At 37.5% G+C, this 13,003-nt stretch overlaps 1 protein-coding gene across 2 annotated transcripts in view; it reads left to right on the forward strand.

Annotated features, from left to right (window-relative positions):
- Window positions 1-1,911: 1,911 nt before the first annotated feature.
- The window catches only part of nagpa (N-acetylglucosamine-1-phosphodiester alpha-N-acetylglucosaminidase), a 29,469-nt gene continuing 18,377 nt past the window's right edge, over window positions 1,912-13,003 (forward strand). Inside the window, exons 1-4 of one of the 2 annotated variants that reach the window (XM_038272452.1) lie at window positions 1,912-2,081; window positions 4,833-5,038; window positions 5,151-5,418; window positions 9,780-9,919. In XM_038272452.1, coding sequence (XP_038128380.1) covers window positions 1,999-2,081; window positions 4,833-5,038; window positions 5,151-5,418; window positions 9,780-9,919 — 697 coding nt within the window. In that variant the 5' untranslated portion in view covers window positions 1,912-1,998. The remainder of the gene's footprint in view (window positions 2,082-4,832; window positions 5,039-5,150; window positions 5,419-9,779; window positions 9,920-13,003) is intronic. The other variant, XM_038272453.1, reaches the window with a different exon arrangement.

The following is a 13,003-nucleotide window of genomic DNA, read 5'->3' on the forward strand; positions in this document are numbered from 1 at the left end:
TTTTGCAGCTTTGCAAAAAGACTCAAAGAAAGTTTACCGACACACTACCGGAAATTCACATTTCACATTCACATTATGAGGACTTCAATTTCTCCCCTGTTTTGTGACAAAAAAGTCGACGAAAAACTAAACATTTAGCTGCAATGGATTTTTTTTTTACATGCATGCATATTGATGCCTCAATGGAAAGATCCGGTCTAGATAAATCGGATATTCTTTTTCGATATATCTGACTGAGTTTGAACTAATTCACTAAAAGGAAAGCAGTTTGAATCGCTAGAAAGGCTAAATCAACACAGCTCCTGCCAGCCTAATGCTTGTAGTAGTTCTAAAAATGACTTTAAAGTGAACGAATAAGTATCGCTGATTTTTGGAATGAATTATTTGTATTTTAATGCCTCTGGTAATAATTCTATGGAAGAGGGTTAGGGCCACTTAAAAATAAAAAATGTTAACTGATTTTTTAAATATTATTTCAGTTTAATATGGGAAAATAAGTCAAAATTCTAACTTTAATCTCAGAATTGTGACTTTTTTCCTCAGAATTCTGACTTTATTCCCAGAATAAAAACAAGTAAACATCAAGCTATTGCCATGTCTGTTTTAGAGAATAGCTATCTTGTTTTAACCACCTTCTGCTCTTCCATTAATGAAATAGCATCACCGGGGACCCCTCAGACACGTAAAAATTCACCTACTTCCATAATTTTCCACCAGTGTGTTACTGGCCCTCCAAAACAACCCACATCTTTGCCAGTGAAGCTGAATGCTCACACATCTCTTCCTTCATGGTGCCAATCTACATTAAGATCCACAATTCTGAGATTAAAGTCAGAATTCTGAGAAAAAAGTCAGAATTCTGAGATTAAAGTCAGAATTCTGAGAAAAAATTAAGAATTCCGAGAAAAAAGTCAGAATTCTGACATTAAAGTCAGAATTATCAGAAAAAAGTCAGAAGTCTGAGAAAAAAATTCAGAATTCTGAGATCAAAGTCAGAATTTCAAGCTTAAAGTCAGAATTCTCAGAAAAAAGTCAGAATTCTGCGATTAAAGTCATAATTCTAAGATTAAAGTCAGAATTCTAAGATTAAATCAGAAGTCTGACAAAAAAGTCAGAATTCTGTGATTAAAGTCAGAATTCTAAGATCAAAGTCAGAATTCCAAGATTAAATCAGAAGTCTGACAAAAAAGTCAGAATTCTGTGATTAAAGTCAGAATTCTAAGATCAAAGTCAGAATTCCAAGATTAAATCAGAAGTCTGACAAAAAAGTCAGAATTCTGTGATTAAAGTCAGAATTCTAAGATCAAAGTCAGAATTCCAAGATTAAAGTCAGAATTCTCAGAAAAAAAGTCAGAATTCTGCGATTAAAGTCATAATTCTAAGATTAAAGTCAGAATTCTAAGATTAAATCAGAAGTCTGACAAAAAAGTCAGAATTCTAAGATCAAAGTCAGAATTCTAAGATCAAAGTCAGAATTCTGCGATTAAAGTCAGAATCCTGCGATTAACGTCAGAATTCTAAGATTAAAGTCAGAATTCTAAGATTAAATTGGAATTCTCAGAAAAAAGTCAGAAATTATACTTAAAAGTTAACTTTTCTTTCAGGGCACTAATCCTCTTCTGTATTTATGTCATATTAAACTGAAATAATATTTCAAAATCAGTTAACTTTTTTTATTTTTGCAGTGGCCCTAACCCTCTTCCGTATAATACTTAAAAGTTAACTTTTCTTTCAGGGCACTAATCCTCTTCTGTATTTATGTCATATTAAACTGAAATAATATTTCAAAATCAGTTAACTTTTTTTATTTTTGCAGTGGCCCTAACCCTCTTCCGTATAACTTCTGTCAGGGACGCAGATTTGTGTAGCCTTCTGTTAGGTGGCTTTTATTTTGTAAAGTCACAGGAAGTGTTCTCCGTTAGTTCCGTTTCTGTTTCCTGTCAGCCTGATGTTGGCTTCAACAGGACAGCCTATTTTGACAGGGTAGCTCTACGCCATATGGCAGCAGAGGGGCTGAAATGCTGCACTCTTTGGCTGCTGCTGTGGCTTTGTTTCCAGACACCCGAGTCCAAAACTGCTCGGTAAGACCGCCGGTTGTTTTTAGATTAGGCTAATGTTAGCCTGTTAGCTGCTGTTATTGACAGAAGCGTGTCTACTTTTTGACCCTGCTCAGGTGACGTATACTTACCGTAAAACACGTTCGACAAATTTATGAACACTGCGAGTGTCAAAACATGACCTTAACCAAACCTAACATTCATTAGTTATAAGATAACTGTTTCCTTTATTAACTTTTATCAGCAGTTGTAAATCCGAAGAAGCAACGTTTTGTGCCGTTAAACTCACATTGTAGGGCATTTCTTTTATAGTGAAGCTTAAAAAAGATAAATTTCCAATCATACACAACGCATACACGATTTCTGATTTAAGTTTTCATTCAAACTAGATCACATTAGCATGACCCAACTTGTAGTCACAAGGTTGGACGTCACTTCTATTTTTAATTTAAGGAAGTTGTGTTTTTCTTTCTAAATGTTTCCCAAGTTGCATTTTTGCGCCACAAGATGGTGCTATTGTGCCACAATTCATAGACCAGATTAAAAACCTATAAAATCTATTAATATTAATACTTTTTGTGTTGTTTGATGTGTTTTATATATTTTTATGTAAATATAAATTATTGTAATTAAATTTGGTGAAAAGTAATTGTCTAAACCCTTTATAAATGAATATTTGATGTAATATAGTCAGGATAGAAATAACCTGATACCTTTTGAATAAATTCCAGTTTAACTAATTGGCCTTAATTGAGACCGCCAGTATATCATTTAATCTCATTTATGCAAGTTCAATGCTTGTTCCAACATCTGATTTGAATTAAGAAAGGCAAGTTTATCTCATTTGGGGTGTGATTAGTGGACTAATGAATGTCCCAGTTCTTATAATGAAGTCAGAATAATAAACTAAGTAAAACAACAGTTATAAAGGTAGGCTTTTTTGTTCTCCTTTTGCTGTACTCCAGCCATTTACCAAAGCAGGTTTTTGTTTAAACCCAGCTGTAAAAATGAAACTTTTGCTTTTATTGTTTCATTTACAAAGAGCTCAGAGATTGGTGTTATAACTTTATTTAAAATTACTTTGCAGTTTTAGCAACTTCGCTTTAAAATAATAAACCTTTATGACATGCTGCTCCTTTTTTTTGGCTGTTTAGGGCTCATTAAATTCATGTAGCTTGAATCTGAGAAATGTAATGCAGAGAGGAAGCCATTTTTTGGGGCTCTGAAGCTACTGGGATCTGGCATCAACTGATCTACTTCTTACATAAGTTTAACCTTCTGTTGGAGCAGAACCTTTTCATGGTCCCATTGGCATAGTAACACAAAGAAATTTATATTTTGGACGCGTCAAAAAACTTATAAAAAACTATTTATATATTAAAGTATTTTTTGTAAAATTAAGGTGTTTTGTTTTTTCTTTGCCAGTTTTTTGTGGATAAGATAAGATAAGATAATTCTTTATTTGTCCCACAATGGGGAAATTGCAGCGTTGCATCACAGTGAACAGTACAGTAGGAAAAAAGAAAGAATAAAAAATGTTAAAAATATATATTAAGTATATAAAGACAAGGCCATCACACTTGGTGTGAACAGTTAAGGAGTGTAAATCACATAAATCACACCCATCATGGCGATATGATTCAGTATCAATTTCCTGACCCAACAATTCACTTATATTCTCAAGAATACACCACAACACAATTCGATTCGATTAATTAGTTTATTTTTTTTTAACCTTACACGCTAGACGATGTTTCAAATTTGAAATAAATCAAAGAAAGCTGTAGTATCGTTAAGCATTTTCTATTTGATAAACAACAGCAGATAACAGAAGTAGCAAAGTTATTCCAGGAGCAAATGGATAAAAAGAGACCAGAGGAAGAAAAAAAACATGAATCCGTACTCTTGTGGACGTATCGATGCATCGGATCGTCAGCTGCTGGATCGATGCGTCGATACAGAACGATTATTATTATTTACACCACTATCTGTGGATGCATTACATTTTTAAATACTTTTAAATTTTAATTAAAAATTTGTAGCTTTGACCTTTTAAAAACATGGAGTGTAACTAGTTAAATAACTTACTTTAAAGATAAACCAGATAGATATAAATTAAACTAATATCTTTTTTTGTGTGTTCATGAATCTAGTCAAACTTTTAATCCTTTATTACAGTTTAGTTTAATAAATATTATAATATAATTTCTTTCTAAAATGGTGACTTCTTCCTTTTATTGTGAGAGTTTTAAAATTTTTCTCCCAGAAGAAAACATCTGTCCTTGTAGAAATAAATCCTTACTAATGATAAATGATCAAGAATCAAAGTTATGTGATGTTGGGAAACTACTTTCAACAGAAAACGGGGAAAAAAAACAGATTAAAAGTTTAGAACTGAGAAAGCCACATGAATGGATGCAGAATGACAGTAAAAAAAAAAAGTCTGTTTATTAAAACACTTTCCATCGTGGGAGGAAAATGGTTTCTGCACCAGAAACTATTTTGACGGTTTTGTAGTTTAGATTCACATCGGAAAACTTTGAATTCAAATCAATATTCACAGTTTTAATTTGATTAAAACGAGGATTCAGCCTTCCGGTAATGTTTGAATTAAAGTGTTTTATCAACGGCTAAATGCTGCAATGCTGCTTTTTTAAATGAAATTGTTCAAATAAATCCAGTGATTACTGCTTTGAATCAGGTTTTTTGAACTGTATCTCTGTTTCTATTGGAAACCTTTTGGATCTCTCCTAAATGAAACCATGTTCTGGGCAGCAGTTCTCTGGACGACGACCTCCTGCAGCCTTACTCAGAGGGGCACGGCCCCACCCACTCTCACCGCCACGTCAGGGACTGTCAGGCCCTCATTCATGGCAACAGCACCCATGAGAGCTGGCCCTCCAGTAACAGCAGCAGGCAGCCGGTTGCCGAGTCCAACGTGTTTGTGACGGATGTGGAGAAAGGCACCAGATGGGTTCTAGGTAAGTGAATGATTATAAATAATAAAAAAAGGTCAAACTAAAATGATCTGAACGCAAACAGACCGCTCACTGAGCAGACTCGCATCCCGTGACATTGGACCTCTGTTTCCAGGTCACCTCACCGTGGTCCACGACCCGCTGCAGACCGTGTCTGTGGTGGAACCAGGAGGGCTCCACGGCTGCGGAACGAACCGCAGGGTGTCTGTGGAGGAGACGGCCACGGCCGCCGGATGCATTTATGCTCAAAATGCTGGATTCTTCAACATGGAATATGGAGAGTGTCTCGGAAACGTTGTGAGTGATGGCAGGCTGGTGCGGGACAGTGGCGGGGTGCAAAACGCCCAGTTTGGAATAAGACAGGATGGGACCCTGGTGTTTGGGTAAGAACAGAAATATTTATATAAATAAATAATTATAATAATTATGTTGACGTCATAAGAAAGGGCAGGGCCCCGAGCAGATCCTCTTGCCCGACTTTCACATTTCATTTGCCCAGAAACTATTTTTACTTGCCCAGTATAATGTTTGATAAATATAGTTCCTAATATTCATTTTTGTATATATATCTAATGAAACATGTTTGTTTTTTAAATGTTTTTTGTAATTCAGTATTTTTTAAGTTTCCAGGTTCCTGGTGTGTATCTGCATGCGTCAGATAATGAACTCAAGCCTACATTACCGTGTTAACATGCTTTTCAATCCTTCCTGCACATTCTTTTCAAACTAAACTTTGCTTTAAACTGTTGTGTGCTTGGAAAAATATAAATTGTAATGTTAAAAATCTAAAAAAAAAAAAACTTGATAGGTTAAAAACTTAAGATAAATCACAAGACAGAAGTCAATGTCACAAATAATTAACTTTATTTTAGAGTCACGGTATGTTGATACAAGATAATACTATTAATATAATGTGACTTTTCTAGAGAATCATTATATATAGTTATTTTATACAGGGTTTCCACATTGTTGCATAATTTCAGAATTCCCTGACTTTTAACTGACTCAGGATTAGTTTTCCCTGACAAAATAAATGCAGCAACAAGAAAATAATAATAACATAACAGGTCACCAATTTAACATGTTAAGCTTTATAAAATTTAAATGCACCTCTCCAATTTCTGAGAGAAAAAAATGTAATGAACATTTTTTAATGTATGACCTGCATCACTGTACAGAAGACTGCCATATGATAGCGCTTTCTAGCTTGTTTGACGTTTTGGTATCACGCAGACGTGTTCACAAGTCATTTTTTGCAAGTCCAAGTCAAGTCTAGAGTAGGCCTGTTGCAATATTAAATTAATCGCACAATAAATTCTAATCACATGATTTATAAAAAATAAGTTCAATGATTTGCGTGCTTGCTTGTTTCTCCTTGTGTTTTCATCTCCTTCACTGAGACGGTATATCTTAAAGGTCGCCATCATACACTATATTGCCAAAAGTATTTGCTCACCCATCCAAATTATTGGAATCAGGTGTTCCAATCACTTCCATGGCCACAGGTGTATAAATTCAAGCACCTAGGCATGCAGACTGTTTTTACAAACATTTGTGAAAGAATGGGTCGCTCTCAGGAGCTCAGTGAATTCCAGCGTGGAACTGTGATAGGATGCCACCTGTGCAACAAATCCAGTCGTGAAATTTCCTCGCTCCTAAATATTCCACAGTCAACTGTCAGCTGTATTATAAGAAAATGGAAGTGTTTGGGAACGACAGCAACTCAGCCACGAAGTGGTAGGCCACGTAAACTGACGGAGCGGGGTCAGCGGATGCTGACGCGCATAGTGCGAAGAGGTCGCCAACTTTCTGCAGAGTCAATCACTACAGACCTCCAAACTTCATGTGGCCTTCAGATTAGCTCAAGAACAGTGCGCAGAGAGCTTCATGGAATGGGTTTCCATGGTCGAGCAGCTGCATCCAAGCCATACATCACCAAGTGCAATGCAAAGCGTCGGATGCGGTGGTGTAAAGCACGCCGCCACTGGACTCTAGAGCAGTGGAGACGCGTTCTCTGGAGTGACGAATCGCGCTTCTCCATCTGGCAATCTGATGGACGGGTCTGGGTTTGGCGGTTGCCAGGAGAACGGTACTTGTCTGACTGCATTGTGCCAAGTGTAAAGTTTGGTGGAGGGGGGATTATGGTGTGGGGTTGTTTTTCAGGAGCTGGGCTTGGCCCCTTAGTTCCAAGGAAAGGAACTCTGAATGCTTCAGCATACCAAGACATTTTGGACAATTCCATGCTCCCAACTTTGTGGGAACAGTTTGGAGCTGGCCCCTTCCTCTTCCAACATGACTGTGCACCAGTGCACAAAGCAAGGTCCATAAAGACATGGATGACAGAGTCTGGTGTGGATGAACTTGACTGGCCTGCACAGAGTCCTGACCTCAACCCGATAGAACACCTTTGGGATGAATTAGAGCGGAGACTGAGAGCCAGGCCTTCTCGTCCAACATCAGTGTGCGACCTCACAAATGCGCTTCTGGAAGAATGGTCAAAAATTCCCATAAACACACTCCTAAACCTTGTGGACAGCCTTCCCAGAAGAGTTGAAGCTGTTCTAGCTGCAAAGGGTGGACCGACGTCATATTGAACCCTATGGATTAGGAACGGGATGTCACTTAAGCTCATATGTGAGTCAAGGCAGGTGAGCAAATACTTTTGGCAATATAGTGTATCTATGGAATGATCATTATCTTGAACTGGTAAGTGAAAAATAAATGCTTACATGTCACGTAGCGTTGCGTCAGTGACGTCAGTGCTACGTGACAGTTTGACAGCCCCTTTGCCGTTTTTTTTTTTTTTTTTTTTACCTTTGCTGTACGGGTAAGGCGAGCGGCGATCGGTCAAGTTAGTAAAACAAAAAACACTTAAAAAATCAAATATTGTTCACAAGTAGGGTTGTCACGATACTAAACTTTTCAACTCGATACCGATACTAAAGAAAATATTCGATACTCGATGCCATTTTCGATACCACAAGGATAAAAACTCCAAATTTCAATAGAAATATTTTGATTAATAATTAAAATACAATAAATAAATACAATAAACAACAAGAACAATATTTTTTGAGGTTGTTTGCTGTGCACAATATTAAGCAAGCTTGATAAAAAAACTTACAAAATTAAAATAAAGTTTTCCTTACTTGGCTATGCTTTGCACACATAATGACACTAGCCAAACCAGTTAAGAAACAAAAATTATTCTCAGCAGCTGCACTTGTTATAAAAAAAAAAAAAAAAAAGTGTAAAACTGAAAAGTGCACAGAATTATTCAATCACAGTGTTCAGAAAGTGCATTTTCCTCTATTCTACACTTTAGATGAATGATTTTAGGTGCCACTGGTGGCAGCACTGAATCGATACTTCTGAAAATGAGTATTGTATCCGGATACAACGTTTTAGTATCGATACTTTTGACAACCCTATTCACAAGTCGGAAATCGCGAGTCTCAGTCGAGTCTGAAGTCATTAAATATTCGACTTAAGTGCGAATCGAGTACGAGTAACAAACTCGAGTCCCCACCTCTGGTATCACGCCATCTGGTGGAAAATCACCCGGCTTTTTCAATCACGCGAGAATGTGTACAAAACAACAAAAATGGCGCCGGCAACGCTTGTGGGTCGTTTTCAGTGAATGCCGGTGATTTTAAAGTAATTTTGAGAGATAAATAATCTTTTTTTTGCGATCAAATGGGCAAATGCAATGAAATTTGAACTCTCCCGACAATAAAAACTACTTGCCTCGGGAAATCGGGCGATGGTTAACATCGAGCCCTGCACTGCGTTTATGTCTGAAAGGAGTTTATTGGAAACTTTTCCAAAGAGCCTAAAAATATCCCAGTATCCTCTGAGCTTCTCCCCCGATTTGGTACAACCAGCAAAATCTTGTTTTGGTTTGATTTTTTTATCTCTTTTTATTTCAAGGGCTCCATAATACCATAAAACCCTACAAGTTTCCCAGAACTGCACCATCACAGCTCCTCCACCGTGCTTAGGAACTGGTTTAAAATACTTTCCCATGTTTCCTCTTTAAGAGTTGAAAATTCTGTCAAATGTATTATTTGTGTTTTTTTCCTGTGTTTTCAAGCTGCCCCAGAAATAAATTTCCGACAAACAAGATGCTTTCTATCCACTCTGCTCATCTCTACACGTATTAAATATTATTCCCCCTTATGTCGGCCTCTGCTGCATGCTCATTTGCTTATGTGAAGTACATCAGAGCGTTTGCTGAGTGGCTTCCTGTTGGTGTGTTTTCACGCAGCCCGTAGTTTAACCTCTGGTCCACTTCAGCAAAGGCTCAAAAACAAACATCAGGTGACGAGTTCATGTCTGGATGACTCCATTTGTTTATTCTAGTAATTTCCACTTTGCAACTTCACACTTTCCTAAAAACACAGCCTCATTTTTTTTGAAGGTTTTAAGATAAAATCTTCTGATTATTGCAGGTGGATAGAGAAACGAATTCCCTTTAGGAAGAAAACAAAAACAAAAAACACTTTAACAGAATATAACAAACAGTCATGCTCTGGCAGGTCATCTGTAAACCATTTAGAGGCTTATTTAACTTACTGGTTTGATAACTGGGGTCAACAATCCAGGGAAGTTTTACATGATGCAACAGTGACTTGTGTTGAATAAGTTTGCAGGTTCTGTTTTTTTGCTTCTTTATGTTTGATGAAGTTAATAGAAATGTAAAAACTGGGAGATGAAGTTTTTATTTTTGTCTTGTGGCATGCAGGTACCTCTCACAGGAAGATGTTTTAAACCAGACCAACCCCTTTGTTCAGCTCATCAGCGGAGTGATTTGGCTGCTGAGGGACGGCCAGGTTTACATCAATCAGAGTTTGGAGGCCGAGTGCAGCGAAACACAGAGTACAGGTACAAACTGACCCTCAGATCTGCTCAGAAAACAGTAAACTATCAGACTTTAAGTGCAAATATATCTGTATGGGAGAGAAGAGATTCCTCACATGAATCGATTATTGTGGAAAATCCTCCATCTGTGTCCAGAATCAGATTCCCTGACCTCAGCTTTCTCTGAGCGACTGGATGAGCTCCAGCTCTGCCATAAATAAACAACAAGTGTTTGCACTGGACTGAAAGTCATCTGTGACCCGAGATAAACACATTGGCGCCACAAAAACACAACACTGTCATGTTTGGTTTGCAGTGAGAGGAGTCTGGAGTCTCCCACAGCTCACATGGGGTTTCCAAACAGCTGATGAGCTCAGGAGACCTTTAAGAGGGGTAAAGGAGAGTTTTCCCAGCATTGATCCAAAGCAACCTCAGCTTTATCATCCCATAACAGATACTGTGTCTATTTAAAGAGAAGAAAGGCTGATTCATTGCACTGTATTTAGCCACTGTTTTGCTCCTTAAATACGTCCCACAGACCAAACCGAGGTGTCTGTGCTCCTTATCCACATGTGTTGGACACTGCAGGCTGAAGTCACAGATTGAGCTCAGTGATGACTAAATTGTTGGTTAGTGAAGCTCTTTTCTTTCTACAGAGAATTGTTTTTTTCCTCCTTTGTAAATGGCGATACCTTCAGTGCCAAACCAGTCAAGTCAATTTTGTTCCAATATTGTAGAAAGTTTCATAAGTAGAAATTTGAAAGGAGAAGCAATCCTGAAATTTAAAGTTTCGAGGTTTTAAGAGTAACTTTGCTGTTTTTTCAGGGGTTTTTTTTGTGTGTGAAATCTTTAACATTTATTTTCAAATTTTATTCTCGTTTTCAGTATAAGTGTAAGATTTGCATTCCTTTCAAACTGTGTTTTACGGATGACGTTCTCTTAACTGCAATCCCAAAACAAAAGCTTGCTCTCGACAAATAAAATGCTGTTACTAACGTCCAACAGACCAATAGAAATGTTTGTTTGTTTGTTTTTTTTTACTCATTCCAAAAGAAAGGCTGCCCACCAGGAAAAAAAGAAGCAATTTCTAAAAGTTTTTGTTCAGCTTTTTTTGCAACCTGTTAATAAATTCATTAAAAAGGGAAGAACAATGGAAAGAGCGGTGTTTAAAAAAAAGATAAAAATAAATCTAAGGCTTCTGTAATCAGAAGAAGGGAAATTCTTAAGTGATTCCACTTAAGAATTCAGGAACTAGGAATATAAACTAAAGCTGGACAATTAAAAAAATAAATGTACCCTTCCAATTGGATGGATCATGTAACGCCTCTAAATCCAATGTATTTTTTTGTTTTGTTTTTTATCTTCTTGAGCACCAATTAATCAGTAATTTAGTGATGGTGGAAAAATACTTTTCTATTTTACAGTAAAGTAGCTGATTAGTACATACTGTAACCAGAGTACCGGTGTATGTACCAGATCTGCTCGGGGCCCCGCCCCTTCTTATGACATCACCATGTGGCAACTCTGCTCGGATAAACTGTATTGCAACAGTTTCTTAAAGGTATACTATGCAACCGGTGTTGATTTTCCAGCGAGGCTCCCCCCAGAGGGCGAAAGTAAAAGTGCACTGTCGTAAATATGCACAGCTGTTCTCCTGGTTTCTCCGTCAAGCCAGGCGCGGTTGTTTTGAGCTTAGCAGACAGGCGAACGCAACGAATGACTAACACAGTGAAACTATGAACATGCACACAGAGAGAGAGAAACCATTCCAATGTTACTTACAATTGCATCAGCAGAAACGCGAGGTCCGCGTCAGCCTTGCAGCCTTCTTTTTATTTTAGCTCTCGCCATTCGGAAAAAGCTTGCCCGATGTTCACCCATGTACGACTCCTCTCTCTGTCCGGAGCCCTTTTCCTCTTTCTTGCCTGCTCCGACATGGGCTTTCGCTGTTTTCACGCTGGTTCCGCCATGATAACTGCACAAAGATCGCCACTGTGCTAGCAACGAGCATGCTTTTAACTGGGGGGTGTAGCAGTTCTCGCCGTAAAGCAAGACCGACTCTCGCGAGACTTCTGAGCCTGTGGGTGCGGGCCGAGGGCTCCTGCAATTGCAAGTGCGGCATTTCCCCCACAGACCACCAGGGCGGCCGAGAATACCTTTGTTCAACCTGAAATGACTCATTTAATCATCCAAAACGTTATGGAACACATTAATTAACTGAAAACTGTTGTATAGTGTGCCTTTAAAACTCTAATCTCTTTGGGAGTCTCAACATATTATTATCTATATTTGCTATTATTTTACATTTCATTGGCGATCTAAAGTAGCAGTAAATAGAAAAATATCATTGTCAGTCTTGAAAGAAAGTACTGCATTCAAAGACATTTAACAATATGCTTATTTTTATTCTTTTTATTAAGATCTGAGGACAGGAAGGACAAATGGAACATCTCAAAAATGACTTTTGTAGAGACTTTAAACAAATAAAACAGTTATTTTACTTATAGAAAACGAACGGTTGTTGTTGAGACAAAGTTAAAAGTATTGTAGCGTAATGTGGCTAACTGACAGAGCTAAAAGCGGCTAACTTGTTAGCTACTGAGCACAGCTAGCCAGAGCGCTACCCAGCTCTCCCCTTTATATCACCTGAAATGACTTTGTTCAATATAAAAAGATATATATATATTTTTTTTCAGTTTTCTTTTATCGATCAGGTAAAAATTCAGTCATAAAACACGCTAACGCTACAGATGCTCCTGACTCAGCACATAGACGCTGTGCTATGTTCTTATCGTTGTCTGGGCAACCATAATGGCAACATTCAGCCAATCATGTAGCGTAACGCCACTGGCATGCGCAGGACCAGAGCAGATCTGGTACCTACACCGACATAGGCAGTTGCTGTTACTTTAAAAAAGTAGTTTGTTATAGTTACTAGTTACTTTTAAGAGAAAGTAACTGAGTTAAATAACTTTTACTCAAATTACATTTTAAATGAAGTAATCTTGTACTTTTACTTGAGTAAATTTTGAGATGGGTAATTTTACTTTTACTCTGAGTAGAATTTAGGCAAAGTAAAGATACTTTTACTTAATTACAATTTTTTAG

The sequence above is a fragment of the Cyprinodon tularosa genome, unplaced genomic scaffold, assembly GCF_016077235.1.
Source record: "Cyprinodon tularosa strain WSP-4 unplaced genomic scaffold, ASM1607723v1 ctg83, whole genome shotgun sequence".
Taxonomy (NCBI): domain Eukaryota; kingdom Metazoa; phylum Chordata; class Actinopteri; order Cyprinodontiformes; family Cyprinodontidae; genus Cyprinodon; species Cyprinodon tularosa.